This window comes from Triturus cristatus, chromosome 4_2 (genome assembly GCF_964204655.1).
Source record: "Triturus cristatus chromosome 4_2, aTriCri1.1, whole genome shotgun sequence".
Taxonomy (NCBI): Eukaryota; Metazoa; Chordata; class Amphibia; order Caudata; family Salamandridae; genus Triturus; species Triturus cristatus.
This window is the reverse complement of record NC_140586.1, coordinates 338,271,591-338,297,548: the sequence shown is the minus strand read 5'-3', so window position 1 is coordinate 338,297,548 and position 25,958 is coordinate 338,271,591. Positions and strand designations below refer to the sequence as shown.

The 25,958-nt window shown below is 44.8% G+C and overlaps 1 protein-coding gene across 2 annotated transcripts in view; it reads right to left on the bottom strand.

Moving 5' to 3' along the window:
* SHCBP1L (SHC binding and spindle associated 1 like) overlaps positions 1-25,958 on the bottom strand; it is a 1,698,124-nt gene that overhangs the window by 1,399,962 nt on the left and 272,204 nt on the right. For both annotated transcript variants that reach the window (XM_085600099.1, XM_085600098.1), the window contains exon 2: positions 6,720-6,869. In XM_085600099.1, the coding sequence (XP_085456225.1) occupies positions 6,720-6,848 (129 nt within the window). In that variant the 5' untranslated portion in view covers positions 6,849-6,869. The remainder of the gene's footprint in view (positions 1-6,719; positions 6,870-25,958) is intronic.

Sequence of the window (25,958 nt, the reverse complement as noted above, 5' to 3'; positions counted from 1 at the left end):
ATAGCAGTATGTTTTTAGGCCCTTCTGCCCCCAAGGGGGACAGAAGCCAACTAGACACCTGTGTTTTTAAAATTTTTGTGTTGGGGAGTGGCCGCAATGGTTGCTCACCTTTTACGGGAGTGAATATTTAATTTATACTCTTAGGTCCACCTACCCCTTATCTTTGTTGGTGGATTGTGTGTGGATTGGTGCATTATATGCATATGTGACATTCATGTTTTTTTCTCCTTTTTATTCTAGTCTAAAGCTTTTGATTCCTGTTTCCGGTTTCGACAGTGGTTGTGTAGTTGCATTTTTTTGGTAAGAATTTCTTTTTTTAGTTGTATTTACTCCAAATGAGTAATATTGTATTGTTTGAATGAATTTTTTTGTAAGTGATGTTATAATGGCAGCATATTTAGTTAGTGGTTTGAGCATGAAATTCTTTGAGATGTGTTTTGCATGGTCATGTGTAATTTCTTTTCTCTTTCTTTTTTAGTGGGATATTTTTGATCCATACTGTGTCTGTGCAGAGTAGGTGGTGGTGAGTAGTTTAGCTGCCTCTGGCAAGTGAGTGGTATTGTTTTGGAGTATACATGTGTTTTTGATAAAGGTGTTTTTTGTTTATTAATTATTTAGAGTGAGGAGTGAGGGGAAGATTCTGGCAGTGAGTTTTCTCTCTACATGGAATCATCGGATGATGAAGGTACTCTCAGTGCAGATGAAGGTACTCTTGGTGTGGATGAAGCAACTCTCAGTGCGGATGAAGTGCCTGTTTTAGAGAAGGAAACTGCTGTGCCGATGGTGCAAGAGGCATCTGGATTGCAGTCTGAGGCTGCTAGGCTTCCTACTGGAAGTGCTGGACTTTGGGTTGATCCAAACATGGTGCAGCCGGTGTTGCCTGCCTTTAGCGGTGATGCAGGGTGTAGAGTGGATTGTGAACATTTTTTGCCTATACAGTTTTTTCAGTTGTTTATGGATGATGTATTTTTGGGTGAGATTGTTGAGCAGACGAATTTGTATGCTGAACAGTTTTTGAGGGACAACAGAGACAAACTTAGGCCCCAGTCTAGAGCTACCCGGTGGACTCCCACAAATCTGGAAGAGATTAAGAAGTTTTTGGGTTTGACTTTATTGATGGGTGTGGTAAGGAAGCCAAACTTGGCTTCATATTGGTCTACTAGCCCCATGTTGGCAACTGCCATATTTCCTGCAGTTATGACTCGTAATCGGTATTTACTTTTGCTACGTATGCTGCATTTTGTTGATAATTCTATGGCGTTGCCACGAGATCACCCTGACTGTGACCGTCTTTTTAAGATTCGGCCCGTTCTTGATCACTTTGTAGATCGATTTTCTGAGATCTATACTCCAGGGAAAGAAATATCTATTGATGAGTCTTTGGTCTTGTTCAAGGGCGGTTTGGATTTTAGGCAGTACATCCCTAAAAAGAGGACACGCTATGGAATTAAGCTGTATATGTTGTCTGAGAGTAGGACAGGATATGTTTTTAATTTTCGTGTGTACACTGGTAGAGATTTTACTATTGACCCCCCAGGTTGTCCGTCCACTTTTGGAGTTTCAGAGAAAATTGTGTGGGATCTTGCTAGAAGACTGTTAACAGAGGCCACCATTTGTACCTTGATACCTTCTATACTGCTGTGCAATTATTTAAGGAATTATATAAAGTGGACACTTTTGCATGTGGCACAATCCGCTCTAACCGTAAAGGTTATCCGAAAGAGCTTGTTTGCAAAAAACTTCAGAGGGGGCAGTGCAGTTCCTTGCGTAGTGATGAACTACTAACTGTAACATTTGTGGACAGGAGGGATGTGTACATGCTGACTACCATCCATGATGAGAGTACTTCACCTGTGGCTGTTTGGGGTCAGGTTGCTGAGGTGCGCAAACCTGTGTGCATTCTAGACTACAATAAGCACATGGGTGGTGTTGACAGAGTAGATCAGAGGTTGAAACCTTACACTGCTATTCGGAAGGTTTATGTTTGGTATAAGAAGTTGACCATCCATTTCTTCGAATTAGCAAGTTTCAATGCTTTTATTGTGTTCAAGGAGTGTTCTCCTGCGTCAAATTTGACATTTCTTCAGTTTCAGCACTGTGATAGCTAGCCTTGTTGTGGAACAGGCAAGTGTTCCTAGATTTGGAGTGGTGGAGGATGTGGCTCGATTGATAGATCGCCACTTTCCTGATTACATTCCTCCCACATCTTCAGAAGATTTTCCCACTAGGAGATGTAGAGTCTGTTGGCGAAGAGGTTCGCGGAAAAAGTCTTATTTCTGTCCCGGGTGTCCTTCTAACCCTGGGCTGTGTATGCCTGCTTGTTTTAGAGCGTACCAGATGCAAAAGAAATTTTGGGAGCTTCCATGAGTGGTAAAGTGAACTGCCTGGTCTGTATTGTTTAAAAAAATTATTCTGTTTCAAGGTTGGCATTAGTGCAATGTATTTAGTTTCAGATTTTGTGTTAGTAAATTTGTATCCATTTGCAATTTGTTTGTGTTTTCTTGTATATAAAATCCTAAATGTGATGGCGGTGTGTGTAGGTTGGCGCTTGGCTGGAGGTGTGCGTGGACTGGCGCTTGGCTGGCGGTGTGTGTGTGGACTGGCGCTTAGCTGGCGGTGTGCGTTGACTGGCGCTTGGCGGGCGGTGTGCGTGGACTGGCGCTTGGCGGGCGGTGTGCGTGGACTGGCGCTTGGTGGGCGGTGTGCGTGGACTGGCGCTTGGCGGGCGGTGTGCGTGGACTGGCGCTTGGCTGGCGGTGTGCGTGGAGTGGCGCTTGGCTGGAAGTGTGCGTGGAGTGGCGCTTGGCTGGTGGTGTGCGTGGAGTGGCGCTTGGCGGGAGGTGTGCGTGGAGGGGCGCTTGGCGGGAGGTGTGCGTGGAGTGGCGCTTGGCGGGAGGTGTGCGTGCACTGGCGCTTGGCGGGAGGTGTGCGTGCACTGGCGCTTGGCGGGAGGTGTGCGTGCACTGGCGCTTGGCTGGTGGTGTGTGAGTAGTGACTTGCTGCTGGTCACTACACACACTGCTAGCTGAGCGCCACTCCACGCAATCCATCAGATTGTGTAGTTGCTGTGTCAGGAATGTGGGCGTGTGGAAGTGATGGGCCCTTGAATGGCGTTGTCTGCTGGTGTGAGTGTTGTAATGTGATGGGCCCGCGGCTGGCGGCGTGAATGTTTTGTATTTGTCACACGTATGAAATGTGTATGAATGGCCTGTAAAGAGGTTGGTGTCTTGTCGTGGCTTTACAGCTCACGAGCTGTGAGTCAATGGTTCAGTTTCTCGTCCTTTCAATTATTAATAGTGCATTTCATTTTTGTGAAATCACTTGCTAATACAATTGTATATACTGAACCATTACTCACCCTCGTGCCAAATCCAACCAGTATGTGTGTGTGCTTTAGGATTAGATGGCTGTGCAGTAATATTTGTCTTTGTCTTCCTGAAGCAGGGTGTACCTTGTCCATTTTTGTGAATGTCCTGTCGCTGGTACTTGGGCCTCCCACACAAGTGAGGCACCATTTTTACCGGGAGACCCGGGGGAACGCTGGGTGGTGGGAAATTTGAGTGAGCCCGGTGATGCCACAACTTTCCCACACAAAAATGTGTGAAAAAAGTGATTTTTCCAGCTAAAATTGAGGTTTGCAGGGGATTCTGGGTAAGGAAACGTTGGGGGATCTATGCAAGCCATACCTCCCTGGATGCCCCCGGGTGTCTAGTTTTCTGAAATGTATGGTTTGGTAGGTTTCCCTAGATGGCCGCCGAGAACCGGGCCAAAAACCCAAGTGACCCCCCTTGCAAAATCAGGTGGTTTTGAGATAGGCAATTTTGATGTCGCCTCACTATGTTTTGGGCCCTTGCCTGTCGCGGGTACTTGGGCCTCCCACACAAGCGAGGCACCATTTTTACCGGGGGAACGCTGGGTGGTGGGAAATTTGAGTGACCCCTGTGATGCCACAACTTTCCCACACAAAAAAGTGTTTAAAAAGTGATTTTTTCAGCTAAAATTGAGGTCTGCAGGGGATTCTGGGTAAGGAAACGTAGAGGGATCCACGCAAGCGATACCTCCCTGGAAGCACACGGGTGTCTAGTTTTCGAAATGTGGGGAAAATGTGTTTTTTTGACAATTTTGTAGGTTTGCAAGGGATTCTGGGTAACAGACCCTGGTGGGAGGCAATCAAGTCACCCTATCCTGAATTCCCCTGGGTGTCAATTTTTCAAAAATGTATAGGTTTGCTAGGTTTCTCAAGGTGCCCGCAGAGCTAGGGCTCAAAAACTAGAGCTAGGCACTTTGCCAAAAAAGGGTAATTTTTCACTGCGAAATTGAGGTGTGACCATATTGCGTTTTGCGCCGTTTCCCGTCGCGGGCACTAGCCCGACCCCCACAAGTGAGGTACCATTTTTCTCGTAAGACTTTAGGGAACGCGGGGTGGATGGAAATTTGTGGCTCCACGCAGATTCCGGAACTTTCCACCACAGAAATGTGGAGAAAAGATGTTTGACAATTTTTTAGGTTTGCAAGGGATTCTGGGTAACAGACCCTGGTGGGAGGCAGTCAAGTCACCCCATCCTGGATTCCCCTGGGTGTCTAGTTTTCAAAAATGTATAGGTTTGCTAGGTTTCCCAAGGTGCCCGCAGAGCTAGGGTTAAAAACTACAGCTAGGCACTTTGCCAAAAAAGGGCCATTTTTCACTGCGAAATTGAGGTGTGACCACGTTGTGTTTTGCGCCGTTTCCTGTCGCAAGCACTAGGCTGACCCGCACAAGTGAGGTACCGATTTTCTCGTAAGACTTTGGGGAACGCGGGGTGGGTGGACATTTGTGGATCCACGCAGATTCCGGAACTTTCCACCACAGAAATGTGGGGAAAATGTGTTTTTTTGGACAATTTTTTAGGTTTGCAAGGGATTTTGGGTAACAGAACCTGGTGGGAGGCAGTCAAGTCACCCCATCCTGGATTCCCCTGGGTGTCTAGTTTTCAGAAATGTATAGGTTTGCAACATTTCACTAGGTGCCGGCAGAGCTAGTGTTAAAAAACTACAGCTAGACACTTCGCAAAAAAAGGGTAAATTTTCATTGTGAAATGTGGTGTGTTCACGTTGGGTTTTGAGCCATTTCCTGTCGTGGGCACTATGCCTACCCACACAAGTGAGGTACCATTTCTATTGGGAGACTTGGGGTATTTCAGATTTGTAAAGCACCTGTTATTACCTATTGATTTTTGATGCATTTCTGCCTTCCAAATGAAAGACTTTGTGTAAAAAAGAAGTCATTTTGAAAAATGACCGATAATTCTGATGCTAGTATGAGTGTTCCCAATTTCGAAAATGTGCAAATATGTACTGTTTCTAAACTCCATAATTTGTTCCCATTTTAGAAATACATAGGTGTCTTTCATACCGATTTTTCCATTTATACATTTTCCCACAATAATTGCTATATACCCGGAACATAATAAAAACCATTGCAAATTGCTGCTCAGTTTTTGACTCTGGGTTCTTCGGTTTCTTGGTGAACCTACAAGTCCTATATATCCCAACAACCAGTAAGGTCCAGCAGATGTAACGGTATATTGCTTTCAAACAGCTGTCATAATTAGAAGAAGTTACAGGTGAAAACGCGGACACAAAAGGCTGTTTTTTTCAACTAATTTTCAATTTTTCCTATATTTAACTGTTACTTTCTATAAAGAAACCTTGATGGATCTACACAAATGACCCCTTGCTGAATTCAGAATTTGGTCTACTTTTCTAAAATGTGTAGCTTTCCAGGATCCATTATTACGTTCACACCCATTTCTACCATTAAGGAGGTGGAAAGCACAAAAAAATAGCAAAAATAGGCTATGTCCCAGAAAAAGGCCAAAACTGTAAAAAATTTTGGTTTTCTGTCAAAAGGCTGTCATTCCCTAAAAGCTGGGAAAATGGTGATTTCAGCCCCACAAATCCTTTTTTGATAACATTTGCAGGGGAAAACCCAGACGCTTTAATTTGCAGCCCGTTTTTCCCATTTTCCCCCCCCCCAAAAAAACTTTTGCTGTATTTTGGCAATCCACAAACCCTGAGTACCTTTAGAATCCCCATGATGTTGGAAGGAAAGGACGCAAATTTGGCGTGGATACCTTATGTGGTCAAAAAGTTACAGGGGCCTCATCGCGCACTACCCCAAATAGCCAAAAAAAGGCTTGGCACAGGAGGGGGAAAAGGCCTGGCAGCGAAGGTGTTAAATGTTGGTCTATGTTGAGTACACATCCCAAATATATGTATGTAATGATACATGGTGTTGAATTGTCTTGTGCATTTATATATTTGTATATGTAGTCTGCTATACGATATAGGACTGATAATATGTTGTTTACTTTTTGGAGTCCACTGTGTCAGTCTCAGTGTTTTTTGAGTCTGTATGGTATATAATGTGAATTATATATCATTCATTGGTTTTTCATAGTTGTCAGGACAAAATATAAGTACTAAAGTAATTCTACATTGCTCGACAGAACCAACCATTAGCACGTACTGTCATAACTTAGTGCAGGTTTACGAGACCTATTGTTTTAGCGCAAATGAACTTTACATAGCTACTTTTCATTGCTTTGTCATTAACATTTATCCTACCAGCAGAGAGAAATCATGTTTGTACGCATGCTAATGATTTTCACAGTTAACTATCTATATGGCAAACATCATGGCTTTCAACTTCAGCAAATAAAACACTAATTATTAAGTACCTCCACTAAAATTCCAACATAAGGTATGGACGCTTCTTCATATTTGACAAAGAAGAGTTCAGGATTGGTTTTCCAAACTCCAAGCCACACACTTCTATCCTTCAATTTCTCAGAAAGGAATTTACTCATCGCTTCATCAGCTTCATCTGCCTGATAAAAGAGGAAAGCATCATAAAATTAGCCAAAAGATGATGTAAAACAGTATGGATGCAGGATAAGTCACCTAGGGATATATTACCAGTACCATTAGTTCTCAGAAGGGATATGTTACTTGCAAGTAACTAGAGTCCTCCACTGCTGGCTTTAATTGGATTCACATGCTTAAATCCTTCCAAATTGTCAGACTTGGGCTCAAGCCCTGACAAAAGGGATTGATTTAAGCAAGCCGATCTATAAAAGATCCACTGATGGGGAAGAACAATAGTTACTTACCTGTAATCTGTGGTTCTCCAGTTTTGGTGTCTTTCATAGATTCACATGCCTGATTCATTCCCCGTCGGAGTGGGAGTCCCATGGTACATAAAAAAGCAATAATTATGCATATAATAACCAAAAAACCTCGGTAACACAAAACCAAGAAGTAAAGTAGCCTAAGCTACAAGAAAAAAACCTTCCACACTTATGACTATCAAAGTCATTATGTACAGTCCAAACTGCAGCCAATCAGGCGACAGCACCCACCAGAATGTTATCCTCAGAGGCTCAGGAGTGAACCAAAGTGTAACAGCCCAATAGCATCTGAGGGGAGGTGGGCGGGTTGCATGTGAATCTATGAAAGACATCAATACTGGAGAACCACAGATTACAGGTAAGCAACTATTGTTCTTCTCCAGTATTTAGGGTGTCTTTCATAGATTCACATGCCTGAATCAGAGTAGATAGCAGTACAGATCATAACGCTCCTTATGTACCATGGTAAATACACATCACCAAAATGTATAATCATATAAAAATACATCTGCGCTCAATATATGCAGAACAATTTCAAGATATAGAAAACAGTATGGAATAAGCGTCTTATAGAAAGAGCATAGTGGAGGAGGGAGAACAGAGGCTCACCTTATTTGAAAAGATTGCGGAGAACAGCTTGTCCCACTGACGCATCTGCATCGCTTAAGGCTTCCAAACAGTAGTGCTTGGTAAAAGTGTGTCTGTTGGGCCCGGTTGCCGCTCTACAGATCTGATGAAGAGGCACACAGGCAAAAAGAGCGGTGGATGAAGAAATTGCTCTTGTAGAGTGCGTTCTTGGGGTTGCCTGCAAAGGTCTTCCCGCTTGTTCATGGCATAAACAAATTGCAGCAGAAATCCAACGAGCTATGGTTGGTTTGGAGACAGAATGTCCTTGACGTAATCTACCCTATGCCACAAACAGTTGGTCATATTTACGTATTGTTGCTGTCCGTTGTAAATAGAACTTGAGACATCTTCTGATGTCAAGGGAATGCAAGGCCCTTTCCGCAGCTGTGAGCGGATTTGGGAAAAAGGTCTTTAAAATTATAGGTTCATTAAGATGGAAGTCCGCAGGAACTTTTGGCATGAAGCTGGGATTAGTGCTTAGCACTACAGATTTTGATGTAAATTGCAGAAAAGGTGGATTAATAGTGAACGCTTGAAGGTCACTGACTCTTCTTGTTGATGTCAGAGCCAATAGCAAAGAAACCTTCCAAGAAAGGAACTTTAAGTCCACTTTATGAATAGGTTCGAAGGGGTGCCGCATAAATTGTGTAAGCACTACATTAAGGTGCCAGGATGGAGGTGGACGTCGAATAGGGGGAAACATCCGAATTACTATTTGAATAAAGAGAATTAGAACCATCCTGCCGAAACCTTAAAATCGCCGCCAAGAACACTTTCAAAGTAGAATGGGAGAGGCCCGATCTCGCCAAATGAAGAAAGAACGGTAAAAGTTGTTCTGGTTTTGCATGAATTGGGTGTATATTGACAGATTGACACCACATGCAAAAAATCTGTTCCATTTTAGTTTGTAAGTTTTAAAGTAGCAGGTGCTCGAGCATTAGCTAAAACTTCCTGACAGTCCGCAGGAATATTCAGGTGTGCGAATTCAAGGTGTTGAGGAGCCATGCCGATAATCTCAACGATGTTGGGTCCGGGTGACAGATCCGTCCGTTCTGGATGGACAGAAGGTTCGGTATTTGCCGAAATTGAATGGGTTCGCACTCTGAGAGTTGGAGAAGTTCGGTGAACCAGTATTGGCGAGGCCACCTGGGAGCAATGAGGATCATGCGGCAAGGTTGTTTCTTGATCTTGCGGAGAACTTGTGGAACCAACGGAATCGGTGGAAAGGCGTAGGCATATATCTGCGACCAGTTCATTGAAAACACATTTCCGCATGAGTCTTTGTGGGGAACCCAACTTGCAAAGGATGGGCATTTGCGGTTCTGGCTGGTCGCACACAGGTCTAAATCTGGGCGCCCCCACTCTCGAAAAACTCTGTTTAAGGTTGGTTGATGTAGCTCCCACTCGTGGTTGGATGTTGTGGACCAGCTGAGGGAATCTGCTAGAACATTGGCGACCCCTGGAACATGAATGGCTGAAAAGCTGATCTTGTGACGAATGGCCCAGTCCCAAATCTCTTGAGCTTATTGAGATAGTAGGGCTGACTTCGTCCCTCCCTGCTTGTTCAAGTAATCCATACTTGTAGTATTGTCCGTTCAAATTAGTACTGAGGTTCCTAGAATGATGGTTCGAAATGACTTCAGAGCCAAGAAAATGGCTTGTAACTCCAGAAGGTTGATAAGCCACTTCTTTTGTTGGAAAGTCCATCTGCCGTTGACCGTCATCCCTTGAAGGTGCGCCCCCATCCCTCGAGGGAAGCATTTGTGGTTATAGTGAAATCCGGCATTTCGACCAGAAATGCACATCCTTCCCTTATGTTCTTTATTTGGCTCCACCAATTAAAGGCTTCTCGCATCCGAGGAGTGATGTGAACGATGTCCTCGAAAGACCCCGAAACCTGCAACCATTGAAGGTTGAGTTCCTCTTGCAATGGCCTCATTCTGTAACGGCAGTTGGGTATCAGAGGGATGCAAGAAGGAATCATCCCTAAGAAAGACTTGTACACACGGACTGAAACGCACTCTTTTGACAGCAATAAGCGAGCGAGATTGCAGATCTCGAGTTGTCTTTCTTTTGAGACGAAAGCCTGAGCCAGCCGAGTGTCCAGTGTGGCTCCTAAAAAAGTCTCTGTGATGGAGTCAGATGAGACTTTTCGAAATTTATGGAGAGACCCAGAGATTGGAATAGTAACAGACACTTCTGAACATGTGCGTTTGCGATTTGAAAAGAATTCGCCTTGATAAGGCAGTCATCCAAGTAAGGGAAAATTTGGATGCCTTGTAGATGAAGGTGTGAGGTCACCGGTGCTAGGACCTTTGTAAATACACGGGGTGCTGATCGAAGACCAAACGGAAGGACTCGGAATTGAAAGTCTCTGCCAGCCACTCTGAACCGTAAACATTTTCTGTGTATGGGTAGGATTGGGACATGAAAATAAGCATCTTGGAGGTCGAGGGTGGCCATGTGATCCCCCTCCGAAAGCAATTGGAGGATTTCTTGAAGTGTTAACATTCGGAAGGATAACTTTTTCAGGTATTTGTTGAGGGCGTGAAGGTCGAAAATGGGGAGCCATTCTCCCGACTTTTTCAGAATCAGGAAAAATCTTGAATAAAATCCGGTTCCTCTTTGTAAAGGAGGGATGTTTTCGATTGCTCCTTTTCGAATCATCAGATTTATTTGGGAAAAAGCTCCTTGAGATGAGCAGGAGGTGGTCCTTTGGGAGGAGAGTTTGGGGGAATCTTTATGATCTCCAGAGCATGGCCTATGGCCACTATATCCAAAACCCACTTGTCTGTTGTAATTGTGGACCAGTTTGAGTAGAAGTGGGATATTCTTCCTCCAATTTTTGACTGGGGCAACGGCAAAGATGGTGGCAGGTGGCGGATCTCATTGTTTTTTATTTGAATCCTGTCCACGATAGGATGTCTTCCTTCTTGATTGCGAGTAGGAGTTACCTCGCTGTCCGTATGATTGCTGTCTGTAGGGCTGAAACCTTTGGTTACTTTGAGAGGTTTGATAAGATCGTTGCTGATTGTAACCTCCCCTATTGGAGAAGGATCCACATCCTTTGGCACCACGAAAGGACGACTTACGAAATTGAAGGCTACCAAGAGACCTCGCAGTCTCCGTGTCTTTTTTAATAGCCTGAAGGGCCTCACCAACATGTTGACCGAAAAGGGATTCCCCATCAAACGGCATGTCCACAATTTTGGTTTGGACCTCTTGGCGAAAATATGTTGATTTCAGCCAACCTTGTCTCCTCAGTACTGCTGCACCCGCTAACTGTCTGAATCCTGTGGATGCAACATCCACGGCAGCGTCAATGATTTACGCAGAGGTATACTCTCCTTCCTATAAAATCTTCAAGGCCTCGGAAGGTTCTCGCAGCATGTTAATGTAGGGGGAGATATCTGACCACATCTGCCTATCATATTTCCCTAATATAGCTAGGGAATTTGCAGCACGGACAGTCGTCGCAGCCATAGTGGAAACCTTCTTTCCAATCGAATCTAACCAAGGCAAGACTGCAGGAAGAGAATTTGGTGCTGCCATGATCTTCAACCCTTCCTTCCAGATGAAATCTATGATGGGAATTGTCCTTTTCTGCTTTCGTGGTTGGTCTTTAAAATCATAAAGAAAGCAATCATCTTTCTTTGCCTCCATAGGTATGAGAAACCTCTTCGTTGCCCTCTCCATAAGGAGATGAAAACCTCCGATGTCTATTGGAGGAGAGTCCACGGGAGCTGGAGCTGACTGTGATGGAGTTTGAATTTGGTATTCGTCCCACTCCGAAAGAACAGACTGATCGTCCACTTCTCCCTCTTCCCGGTCATCATCTGTTGTATTAGCATCATGGGAATTACGAGATGGTACTGGAGAAGGTGGTCTAGAAGATCGTAAAGAAGTTACAGGAACTCTTGGCATGAGCGTGGATGGAAGAGACTCCGCCGATTCAGATGGAGGAAAACGACGATAATAGTCCTGCAACATATATTGCAAATTATTAAGCAATACCAAAGGCATTTGTGCTGTGGGAACCGTGACAGGAGTTGGGGCTTCAGGCTCAGGACAAGGGTCTTCCTCCTGGTCGTCATCTTGGTATTTTATAAACAATTCCGACGGACTCCTAGCAGTGCGGAATCTGTCATCCTCTCCTGATTCTTCTTCTTCTTCCTCCTCAGAATCTAATAATTGCTCAGGCAACTTCAATGGGTAAAGAGCTTCCAATGAGGAGCCACGACGTTGTAGTAAAGAAGCCGCCGTTGTAGGCAGGGCGGAGGAGGCAGTTGCCGATGTTGCAGACCAAACTTGCAAATCCGTGCAGGAAGACAAAAGAGGCGTCGATGAGTGTGCGTCGACGAGGCAGTTTGCCGTCGACGAGGCAAGCTTCGTCGACGACGAGGTAGTCTTCGACGAGGAGGTGGCCGTCGACAAGGAAGTTTGTCGACGAGGTGGCCGTCGACGCAGCAGTCATCGACATCTTCTTCACCCTTACAGTCGACGGAGCGCTGACGAGAGATGAAGTCTCCTACGTCGACGAGATGGGTCGAACAGCAACGGAGACCAGCGTCGACGGAGAAGAAGCCGATTTCATGATCATCTTGGGTCTCGGCGGCGAGAAGGTAACTGTCGAAGTAGCGTCGACGAAGGAGCCGTCGATGACGGAGCTTTCTGCTGAGGTAAATCTTTGTCAGGAAGTCTTTTTGATGCCAGAGACTTTCCAGTCTTTCTCGGGGGCGTAACAGGCTTAGATTTTGAAGGTGTAGAAGCCTTTTTTGAAGAGGAAGTAGAAGGCCAGCTAGTGCCCTTAGCAGGCAGTTCTTTTCTCGACACCTTGGCCCCAGGAGATAAGTCTACCTCAGCCATCCTCTTTCTAGAGGACATAGATGAACCAGAGGCTACACTTCCCACCTCAGATAAAGGGTTATCCTTGTCCTTGATCTTCTGTAGCCACAGAAGTAGGCGCCCCCTCTATCTCTGAGGGTCTTCTGAGGGAAGGTCATGCAGATCTTACAATCCCTCACCTCATGATCCGGAGAGGCAGCAAATGCACTTCTTGTGGGGGTCTTCAGAAAATAGCCGGAGCTTCCCACATGATTCACAAGGCCTAAAGAGACCTCTTAGAAGATGACATTTTGAAGATAAGCAAAAATACAGAAAAAACTGTGAAGTACTGACCAAAGCTCAGGAAGACTCCCTTCACACGACGTGTGGTAGAAAATCTGAGAGCCTGAGCCTCTGAGGAGAACATTCTGGTGGGTGCTGTCGCCTGGTTGGCTGCAGTTTGGACTGTACATAATGACTTGATTGTCATAAGTGTGGAAGGTTTTTTCTTGTAGCTTAGGCTACTTTACTTCCTGGTTTTGTGTTACCAAGGTTTTTTGCTTATTATATGCATAATTATTGCTTTTTTATGTACCGTGGGACTCCCACGCCGACGACGGGGAATGATTCAGGCATGTGAATCTATGAAAGACACCCTAAATACTGGAGAATGAAGTATTTTAAAGCATGCTGCACACCACTAGCAAATGGAACACACACTTGAGGGTTTCATATTAAAAAGTCTTTCAGGGAATTTTGCAACTTAAAGGTGTGACAGAAAATAGTAAGTAGTTTATAAAAAAAGTGATGCACATCCTTTGTGCATCAGCTCAGAATTCTATCAGCAGGATAGATGTTATATTACAGACAGCTTTGATGAGCTGACAGTGGATGGTACTGATGACATTAAATGTATCAAAGTGACTACTTCTGTTTAAGGAAAGGCCGTTCTCCATAGGATTTACTGCATTCATAAGCAAAGGTTGCATACCTGTAGTCCTGGTTCTGCATCAATGGAATCTTCATTGAAAGCATATTGCTTCAGTAGTTCCCCACCACTTTTATCAGACCCCGAGAAAACCATTATATAGCTGAATCTCATGGAGACAGCATGAAAATATTAAAACATTGTCTTGAAACTGAAAATCTCTGAATACATCTGTTGAACTGAAGCCCAAAAAAGGTGAAATTGTTTCTGGATGTTCTACAATTCAAAGTTGCCAAATATTTCATACCACCATATTGCAGCATTTTTAATGAATAACCAAGGATAGAAAACAAGTTACTTACCTGTACACTGTGATTCTCCACTATTGATATCTTTCATAGATTCACATGCTTGAATCTTCCCCGTCGTCATGGTGGGAGTCTTGCGGTAATACAAAATATAGCAGTATTAGAAGAAAAACTTAGTGCAACCCCATGAAAATGGGACTCACATTTGTTAACCTATCCTCCTCTTTATGAGGTCCAATTGTCAGCCAATGAGATGCCAGCCCTTGAGACCACAATCCCCTGCAGAGCCACCATACCTCAGATTTCAAGCACAAGTGTAGAGTAAGCTTCTCATCATGAGGTTAGAGTGGTTCGCCTTAAAACAGGGAGGTGGGCGGGCCGCATGTGAATCTATGAAAGATATCAATACTGGAGAACCACAGAGTACAAGTAAGTAACTTGTTTTTTCTCCGGCATTGAATCTTTCATAGTTTCAAATGCTTGAATCAGAATAGCAAGCAGTATAGAGATTTTTAGAACCCATTTTAAGGAAAAAATCCTTGTATAAATATGAACTGTTGACAAAAAGAAAAAAGGAAGCCGTCTTTCTGCCACTCAGAACATCCAGAATTAAAGAAATATAAGTGTATATATATTACCTACTGGCAGTCGCCAGTAGGTAGTTATAGTTAGGACCTACTTTCCATAGGAAATCCGCAACATTCTATTTGGAATAACGTTGGCGCAGATTGACGAATCTACGCGAAATTTTCCAAACTTTTGGCCAGCTCCGGTCCGCTCCTATCCTGAAAATTTCACGGTGATTCGTTAAGCGGGGGCCGAGAAAAAAGGGGGGGCCCAAAATGCATTTTCCCCATGCATTTTCCCATAGGACCTGTTGACGCAGCTACAGCCCGAACTGCTGAACGGAATTACACCAAATTTGGCAAAGAGGTAGTCCTCAGTTCAGACTCGTGCCTTTTGCTTAAATGGTGTAAATCCGTTCAGTAGTTCCTGAGAAAATTAGAGTTAAAAAGATAGATATATCTGGGTGGAGCCTAACCACACATCTCATCGTGAGATCTGATTGGCTGTCAGTACTTCATCCAAGAAGGGTTGGCAGCCATCTTGGGACCAATATACATGATAGCACCCTATTAAAAAGCATTGCAGTTAATAGAAGGTTTTAAGACTTTAGTTACATTATAAATCATTTGTTGATGGTACCATACTCATTTTAGGAATTGTGGTGTGTTCTAAGGTGATTTTACCATGTGAAAAAGCCTTCTGCTGTGATATCATGAATCATGTTTGAGAGAAAACTATTTTCTCATGCTTTTCCCACAGAGGTTTGGAAGGTGATCTATAAGCTAAACTGAGAGCATATTTTCTGTAAATTCACATTATCTTTCTTAGTCATGTGAGAATGAAGTCTGACATTCTCAGTAAAACATGTACATCCAACAAGGGCAGAGACTGTCAGTTGATTCCTTTGTGTTCTACTGCAGCTTCCCAGAGTGTTCTAAAGAACAACTAGAGCGCTAACAGTCCTACTTATAACAAACGTATTGCACATCTGAAGCCATCTTGATTGGAATAAAGTGGTAACTCTTAAAACATTTAATTTCAAAAGGAACAAAGTGAGGGGGTTCATTTTGCCATAGAAAGTATGATTAGTGCTGCAGAAAGAAAAAGAACAATTGTTACTTACCTGTAAACAGGTGGTTCTCCAGTATTGGTGTCTTTCATAGATTCACATGCTTGAATATTCCCCGTCGTCGGAGTGGGAGTCCCACGGTAAATAATATAGCAATATATACAGCCATAATATATATATATATATATATACATATACATAAGTAATCATATAAAACAGAGATATAAGTAAGTAATAACATCAAGAATGTCCCTATATGAAATTTCCATAGAGATACATGGAAAGAGAAAAAAGACATTCGTAGTCTATCTCTGTCATTATGTTAGTCCGAACTCCGGCCAATCAGGCGCCAGCTCCTCTCTAGAACCTTCTCCTCAGAGCTCCTCACCTCAGATTTTCGTAGCACCATAGTGACTCAGAGTGTATGAGGAGAAGAGAGCCTCTGAAGGGAGGAGGGAGGGTCGCATGTGAATCTATGAAAGACACCAATACTGGAGAACCACCTGTTTACAGGTAAGTAACAATTGTTCTTCTCCAGTATTGGGGTGTCTTTCATAGATTCACATGCTTGAATATAGAATAGCTAGCAGTAACAATATCATTGTTTCCATGATCACACAGCTTCGAAATTGTAATGACAATCAATCTTCTTATGCATATGACAGTACTGAATAACTGTAACAGTATAAATGCATCATTATGTCAATTATAAATGGAAACAATATGGAGGAGGGAAGGAAGAGGCTCATCTTATTTAAAAGATTGCGAAGCACTGCCTGCCCAACTGCAGCATCCTCCTCGTTTAAAGTTGTCAAGCAATAGTGTCTTGTAAACGTGTGTCTGCTCGACCACGTAGCTGCTCTGCAGCTCTCATGCAAAGGCACTCCAGCAAATAAAGCAGTTGAGGAAGACATTGCTCTGGTGGAGTGAGCCCTCACTGGTGACTGCAATGGCTTGTTTGCCTTTTGATGGCAGAAGACGATGGCAGCTGAAACTTAACGTGCAATAGTTGGTTTCGTCACTGGACGACCTTTGTGAAAGCGTCCATAAACTATGAATAGTTGATCAATCCTTCGTAAAGCAGCCGTTCTGCTGATGTAGAATGTTAAACCTAGTTTCACATCCAGGGAATGTAATCTCTGCTCCGTAGGAGTTTGCGGATAGCAAAGAAAGTTCTTAAAATCACTGGTTCGTTAATATGACAGTCTGAAGGCACCTTCAGCAAGAAATTTGGATCTGTACGCAATACTACAGAATCTGGTTTGAACTGTAGGAAAAAGGTGGATTTATTGTAAATGCATGAATGTCACGGACGCGACGTGAAGACGTAGCGCCCGAAGAAAAGCCACCTTCCATGTTAGATACTACAACTCAACCTTGTGAATCGGTTCGTACGGTGGTCTCATTAGTTGAGCCAATACGATGTTCAGATGCCACAATGGAGGAGATTAGCAAAATAACCCCTAGACGAATTGATGGATAATCCTTGAAGAAACAAAAGGGAAGTTGAACAATCCTGACGGAAACGGAAAATTGCCGCCAGAAAAAACCCCTAAAGGTTGCATGAGAGAACCCGGAGTTAGCTAAATGCAAGAAGAACGGTAACAATTGTTCTGGTGTGGAGTGAAAACGGGTGCACCCCATTAGATGCACACCAGTGGGGAACACTTTTCCACTTTAATTTGTACGTTTTCACCGTAGAAGGAGCCCTCGCCTGAGCTAAAATGTCTCTACAGTCCTGCGGAGTATCCAAATGGGCAAATTCACAGTGCTCAGGTTCCAAGCTGATAAGCTCAGTGAGGAGGGATTCGGATGACCAATTTTCCCCTTGTCCATCGTGAGTAGATCTGCACGAGGCTGTAGAATGATTGGTTCGGATTGAGACAGTAGGAGTAGTTCTGAGAACCATGCCTGCCGAGGCCAACGGGGGGCTATAGAAGTAGATGGCAAGGTTGTCTCCGCATCTACCACAGAAACTCGAGGTACGAGTGGGATTGGGGGAAGAAAAAACGTAGTCAAACAGATCGTACCAGTCCATCAAAAGGCATTGCCCAGAGATCTTTTGTGGGGAAGCCAGCTTGCGTAATCTCGGCATTTCCGGTTCTCTAGTGTGGCAAAGAGATCCAGCTGTGGGCGACCCCATCGTTGAAATATCCTCTCTAGAGTTGGTTGATGCAACTCCCATTCATGGGTCGATGAGGAGGACCTGCTCAGGGAATCCGCCAGGATATTGGATACCCCCGGTCGATTAACTGCTGCATATCGTGATGCGATGGTTGATAGACCAATCCCAAATCGACTGAGCTAGTCGAGACAGTTTCGGAGATTTTATCCTGCCCTGCTTGTTTATATAGTGCATGCAGGTTGTATAGTCTGTCTGTATCAGGACTGATTCTCCTTGGATTAAAGGATGAAAAGCTTTGAGAGCCAGCAATATATAGCCATGAGATCCAACCTGTAGAAGTGCCAGGTTTTTTTTTTTTTTTTTTTTTTGACATATTGACCATTTTCCTTTTATTGATAAAACCTCCAAATGAGCACCCCATCCTTCCAGAGAGGCGTCTGTTATTGTCATGTCTGGTACCATGGTCAGAAGAGAAATGCCTTCCGTTAGATTTAACGGTTGCGTCCACCACCTTTGCGCCAACTTCATCCGATCTGTGACGTTTACAACATCGTTCAAAGAACCTGTAACCTGGCGTTCTTGGACATCCAGTACTCCTTGGATGGGGCGTGTCTGTAATCTGTAATGAGGGATCAATGCAATGCATGATGACGCCATTTTCAGAAAGGACTTCAATATTCTTACAGAAACGGGTCTCTTTGATCTGATAAGGGTTACCAGTCGGAGAATTTTTTTTTTTTTGTTTTTTTTTTTGAAGATGGTCTTGGGAGAGAAGTGCCCTTGCTGACACTGTGTCTAAAGTTGCTCCCAGAAAATCCGTGCGATGAGAAGGCAGTAGATGGGACTTTGTGGTATTTATGGAGAGCCCTAAGGCGCGAAAACACCTCCTGTCAAAGATGTGTGTGTTGTAGAAGTTGAACTTTCGATTGTGATTTTAGGAGATAGTCGTCCAGAAATGGAAAGATCTGAACACCCTGGAACGTAGGACGCTACCACAGGGGCTAGCACCCCTGTAAACCCTCGAGGGGCCGAGCGCAGTCCGAATGGTAAACTTTGAACTGGAAAATCCCCTCGACCCACTCGAAAACAAAGAAATTTCCGATGTTGTCGTAGTATGGAGATATGTAAATATGCATCTTGGAGGTCGATTGTTTCCATGAAATCTCCTTGTGAAAATAATCGCAAGATCTCTACATGCGTTCGCCTACGAAAAGAATGTTTCTTTAGATACCTGCTGAGAGCCCTCAGATCTAGAATGGGCTTCCATTCCCCCTTCCTTTTGGTGATAAGGAAGAATCAGGAATAAATCCTTTCCCTCTTTTGAAATCTTGGTACTACTCCTATGGCTCCCTTGTGTTATAGAAATTGAACTTGTTGTAACAGTTCTTTGATATGAGCCGGTGGCAGTCCGGTAGGTGGTGTGGGTGGAGGGAATTCGATGAACTCCAAAGTGTGACCTCTTGCTATAATTTTCAAAACCCAACGGTTCCTTGTATGGAGGACCATTGAAAATAGTACCGATAGATTCGATCTCCAATTTTCTGGGACTGATGGAAGTCATGTCTCTTAGGAGTGTAACCCTTGTAAGAGGATTTTCCTCTGTAAGTCTTGGAAGACTGCTGTCGAGAAGTTTGCTGTTGGTTAGAGGAATATCGGTTTGAACCCTGGTTATAAGGTCGATATTGATTGATACCTCTTCGAAAATAGAGGAGGTGCCGCGTCCGCGTGCACCCCGAAAGGGTTGTTATCAAAATTGCAATGTGCCCAGAGAGCGAGCAGTATCTGTATCTTTCTTTATCGATTGGAGAGCTTCATCCACCTGATCTCCGAATAAAACCTCTTCTTCGTCATATGCCATGGTCTTTGACGGTTCCGGCAGTTGCTCAACTAGTGTTGACATATCCGCCCATACTTGACGGTCCTAACGACCCAGGATGGCCAAAGCATTAGCCGCTCTCACCATGGTGGAAGCCATCGAAGAGAATTTTCACCCTATGGCATCCAAACGACATCCACCACGATCAGGTGGTGCAGTGATCGTAGATGCAGGGTTTCTAGCCCGGCGTTGCTCTGCCTGTGTGACTACAGAATCTGGCTTCGCTTGACCAGTGAGGCACGCTGGTGCTCCTAATGGTGAGTTGTACCTTTTTCTCCAATCTAGGCACCCGTGCTGGAAGACTATGAGGCCTCCATAATCTTTTTGCCTTCCTCCCCAATAAATTCGATTATAGGGATTGTATGTGTTTGTTTAACAGGCTGATCTTTGAAATCGTACAGGAAATAATCCTTCGTTAATTTGAACGTTAGTGCTGTCCTATCCCTTAACTGGTGGAACTTGCATATCAACAGGTGGTGAGTCACCAGGTAGCACCGGAGAGGGAGATGGTGTTTGGGCATGATAGTTATCCCACTCCGCCATACCATCATCATCATCAGCATCGCCACCATCATCGAGAATCTCACCATCCTCCCTGTCCTGAGGAATTTCTTCTTCTTCTTCAGTATCATGAGGAGGTACTGTCCGAGTTGAAGAATGTCTCAGCGGTACTGTAGGTATTACCACAGAAAGTATTGGAGCCGGTACCGGTTCCGATATAGTTGTTGGCACCACTGGAGTAAGCGGAACCACAGACACTTGTGGTGATAAAGGAAAAACCGCCGATTATAGTTGTCACAACCGATTCAGCTAAACCTTCTTCTGAATCTTGATCTGAGTCAGTGGTAAAACAATGGTTAAGGAAGGCGGGAATCCTCCACCGATATAACCTCACCCGACCTTTGTCAAGTACTCGGTGGTAATGGTAATAAAGGAACTGCAGCAAAGGACGAAGTAGTCGCTGTATATGTCGAAGAGATTTGGATTTTTAATGACCTCTGTGCAGAAGTCGTCTTTTTTAAACCCTTATTTTTACCGATGAGACTGCAGTCAACGGGCTCTGAGGCATAGAAGGCTATTGAAGAGATCTTTGTAGACGGAATCGTCTACGGAACCATCGTCGACGGAAACCACCATCGAAAGATTCATTGCCGATGGAACCACCGTAGACGGAACCACCGTAGACGGAACCACCGTAGACGGAACCACCGTAGACGGAACCACCGTAGACGGAACCACCGTAGACGGAATCACCGTAGACGGAACCACCGTAGACGGAACCACCGTAGACGGAACCACCGTAGACGGAACCACCGTAGACGGAACCACCGTAGACGGAACCACCGTAGACGGAATCACCGTAGACGGAATCACCGTAGACGGAATCATCGTAGACGGAGCCGTCGTCGACGGAATCGTCGTCGACGGAGCCATCGTCGACGGAGCCACCGTCGACGGAGCCACCGTCGACGGAGCCACCGTAGACGGAGCCACCGTAGACGGAGCCACCGTAGACGGAGCCACCGTAGACGGAGCCACCGTAGACGGAGCCACCGTAGACGGAGCCACCGTAGACGGAGCCCTCGTAGACGGAGCCCTCGTAGACGGAGCCATCGTAGACGGAGCCATCGTAGACGGAGCCATCGTAGACGGAGAAGCCATCTTTGAAAAAACTGGAAAGTTGAAAAACCTCACTAGCCTGAGAACTATGTCTCGTGGGCGACACAGCAGTATTCAAAGAAGAAGAAGTGGCAGATGTCATAGTCAGAGACATTTTCTTCTTTTAAGGAAGGAGTAGGTAACTCCTGTACACTACTGCGTTTTGAGGCTGTGTGGGAACGGCCAGAAGTAAAGTTTTCTACCTCAGAAAATTACTTCATATTTATCCTTAAGTCTCTGGAGCCACAACAAGAGACGGCCTTCCCTGTCTTTCAGAGTTTTTGTAGAAAAAATTCTACAGAATTTATATTCACCCACTTCATGGTAGGGTAAAGACAGTAAATACACTTACTGTGTGGATCTTCTGAGAATAACGTAGCTTTCCACAAAAGAACAAGGTCTAAACAAAGACTTCTTACTTGAAGTCATCCTGAAGAGAAAAAACTGAGCAGAGCTCAGGGAGACTCCCTTTCACACGACGTGCGGTAGAAAATCTGAGGTGAGGAGCTCTGAGGAGAAGGTTCTAGAGAGGAGCTGGCGCCTGATTGGCCGGAGTTCGGACTAACATAATGACAGAGATAGACTACGAATGTCTTTTTTCTCTTTCCATGTATCTCTATGGAAATTTCATATAGGGACATTCTTGATGTTATTACTTACTTATATCTCTGTTTTATATGATTACTTATGTATATGTATATATATATATATATATTATGGCTGTATATATTGCTATATTATTTACCGTGGGACTCCCACTCCGACGACGGGGAATATTCAAGCATGTGAATCTATGAAAGACACCCCAATACTGGAGAATTAGGGCACATTTTGAGTGACTTCTCAAATCCTCTTCTATTTCATTAAACAATTCTGACATGCAGACTGAAACATGCACTTTCAATACCAGCAGCAGACTTTCCTGGTGAGCAGTAGCTTTACTACAGTGATCTAATAAGCAACTAGAGTGCTAACATTCTGAATTTATGGCAAATGTGTGACACATCTGAATGCCTTCTTGATGGAATCAAAGTAAAAAACTGAAAATATTTCCTACTGAGGAGACTGTAGTAAATTAGGAAATTAGGAAACTTCATAACAAATAAGTCTCCCAAAATGGCCACCACAGACAAAGAGCCCAAATGTAGCCCAAATATCACCCAGATGTAGCCCAAGTATAGCCCAATGACAGAATGTCCCAGAGTGTTCTAACCAACAACTAGAGCACTAACAGGCTTACTTATGACAAAAGTATGGCACACCTGAAGCCATCTTGATTGGAGTAAAGTGGTAACACTTAAAACATTTAATTTACAAAGGAACAAAATGAGGGGGGTTCATTTTGCCGTAGAATTATGATTAGTGCTGAAGAAAGAAAAATTAGGGCACATTTTGAGTGACTTCTCAAATCCTCTTCTATTTCATTAAACAATTCCCACATGTAGCCCAATGACAGAAGAGTGCAAAACACTTATTTTTGTGTATTTGCAGTTTTATATAGTGCAGACTTGTCAGGTATTGGAGTGCTTTACATGAGCCTTGGTTACATCACACAAGAGCAAATTCATTTTGGTTGTAGACATGGGGAGATTAAGTGATTTGACCAGAATCACAGAATGTTGAGCTGAAGCAGAAACTCCAACCTGGTTCCCCAGTTGCAAAGTCTGCAGCTTTGGAAGTAACACCACATCCTCTCCCCTAAGTGCAACATTTAATCAAGTGGTCAACTGGATAAAAAAACAAAGATTACAAATAATTTAAAAGTTCTTTGTCGCTATTTGAAAACTCGGAAAATATGTCCTCATTTTAGTTGTTTAGAGCACTAACCATAATTTTGATGCAAATAAGACCCTCTCATATATGTAATTTCTAAAGGAAATGCTCTACGTATTACAGTTTTGATTACATCAAGATGACGTCAGGCGTTTCACACTTTTGTAATAAATATAGAATGTTAGCAATCTAGTTGTTCATTGGGATACTGTTGAGAGGCAGAGGCCAGGGGCACGGACTCTGAAAATTGAAGGCAGTTAGGAAAGTGCAGAGGCAACAATTTGACCACACTGGGCAGGCAGGAAGGGCAGTGGCAGCACAACAGACTATGGAGGGCAGTGGAAAGGGGGGCAGGGGCAACAAACCAACAATACAGGACTGGCAAGAGAGGCTGTGGCAATATAATAGACCATTGTGGGCAGAAGCAAGAGGCAGTGGTAGTACAACCATACATGCCAACAGACCCGTTTCAGCCAGGAAACGTCCAATGTTTTTAAGCTCAAATGGGCTTTATTTGATCTGTCTCCTGTCTACAATCTCCTCTTTTTCAATATAACTCAAAGGGGAAAATCAATACCCCAGGTTTTTTTTTCGAAATCTCCCTCTTACCAAGTTCAAAATGTTCGCAAGTATGGTACATTGGATCATGGTAGGCAGGAGGAATTGGGGTAGGGACATGGATTAGGATAGCAGAGGACTGGAGGGACATGGAGAGGTGCACCAAACTGACCCTACAGGGCAGGCATCAGGGTTTGCAGCAGCACAATACACCACACAGAGCATGCAGGACGGGAGTGCAGCACAACAATCCATAGAAAGCAATAGGGAGGTGTTGGAAACCGGGCAACCGGGTTAGCAGTCACCAGGTTCCCAGCACAGTGGTAGCTTGGCTCGAGCGGTTGGGGGTCAGGCACCGTGTTAAGCGTACGTCACACCCTCACAATAACCATGCGTTCATCCGTTCCAAAAACGACACTACACCGTAAAAATTATGGGAGACAAGTTGAAAATATATATGTCTTTATCTTATTTTCTCTTAGTTGCAGGCTTCACATCATAAATACAATACACTAGGATTTTCCTTCAAAAGAGCAGGTCAAATAATTAATGCTACTTTGGAATTTCAACAAATAGGTTCAGGTCATCATTAAGCAAGGAATAAATAGAAGTGCAATAAATACAAACGGCAAATAAATACAGTCAGACAATAAATACAGTGCAGGAATAAATTAGTGGAAGACAATAAATAAAGCACCTTCAATAAATAAGGTAAAACAATCAATGACAGTTACAAATCAGATCACTTTCATGAGGTAACTTGGTCTTACTTTGCCCATATACAGCTTGTGGTCATTTGGGTGGCATGGGGGTGTCCCAACTAGATTGGTCAAGGCTGGGGCTTAAGCTGAGGCAGAACAAGGGTAACCTAATGATCTGGCCCTCCAAACTTCACAGCCCCACACAGATGTCACTGCACCAGTCTCAGTTCACCCCTGGCACTCCCAGGCTGGTTCTAACACCCCTCTAGCCCTTAGAATGGTCTTTTAGGGCTCCACGGGGCCTCAGATGCCCCCTCTACCACTTACTGCCCTTTTTCACGATGATCGGCTCCGCTCGGCACCGTGTCGACGCCGTGAGGCGGCTCCGGATCGATGTCGCTGGGCGGCCTCGACGTCGCTGGGCGGTCTCGACTCGATGTCGCTGGGCGGTCTCGACTCGATGTCGCTGGGCGGTCTCGACTCGATGTCGCTGGGCGGTCTCGACTCGATGTCGCTGGGCGGCCCCGCCGCTTCCGGGTGTCTCCGGAGTGCGATCTCCACTCCCGACCTCCGGCGCGCTTCACCTCAGTTTCCGGCGACTCCGGTGGGCGGACTTCACTCCCCCGTCGACGCCTCACCTCGACCTCGGGTGAATCTCCACTCGACCTCCGGCGCCTTTCCACGACCTCCGTCGGCGCCCTCACCTCGACCTCGGGTGAATCTCCACTCGACCTCCGGCGCCTCTCCATGACCTCCGTCGGCGCCCTCACTCGACCTCTGGCGGCTCCGGGTACGACGTCTGCTTTCTGTCAGCGCCGCTTCTCGACCTCGGGCCCCAGATCTCCAGGCTTCTCGACGTCAGGACTTCAGGAGGACACTGCTAAACAGGTCAGGAGCTTGCTGTTCTTCCTCTTTAAGGCCTGTTCCAAATATTCAGGTCCTTAAGATGGTTCTTCTAGTCTTGGTCCCACACAGGGCTTTAGGCTGGGCTTGGTCAGTAGGGACTAGCATCAAGGGTGGGTTTCTGGACCCCACTCCAAGCACTGGTTTCCACCCCTGATGCCTTACTCCGACCTCCTTCTATATCTGTCCTCTCTCTTCTCCAGTCAGTTGCCAACTGCCACCCTGAGATGCCCTCCCAACATTCTAAACTGCCTCCCACTGTCACAGGGTTCTAGAATGTTACAGAAGGTTCTAGAAACCTCCAGTGGGTTCTGGTGATGTCACAGGTGACAATGGGTGGCCACCATTTTGTGTCTCAGGCCCTCAGACAGAAGTTACAGGGGTAGGGAAAATGGCTCCCTGACCCTGCATCAACACTAAAAAGTCTGGTGGTTCCCAAAAAGGAAAAATTATAATAGGGTTTGAGGCAGAAGGGGGACAAAATAAATAATGATGAGGAGGGACCACCCAAAGGGCTGACAGGTCTAACAGGAGGGAACAGGATCATGCACATGGACAACAGAGAACAGAGGGGAAAGAGGCAATGGTAGCTAGCTGACCATAATGGACAGACAGGAGAGAAAGCTGCAGCATAACAGACCATAGGGCAGGAGGGACGGATCAGGGGCATTACAATGGAACAGACAAGCCAGGAGGGAGTGAATAGGGGTCTGCACATGGAAACAGAGGGCTGGGGCACGGCAGGAGCAGCAAGATGACCACGGAGGTCAGGCAGGATGGGCACTAGAAACAAGACACACCATGGAGAGCAACAGTGAGACTATGATGGCATACACACAGACCATGGAGGGAAGGTGGGAGGGGGTCCGGG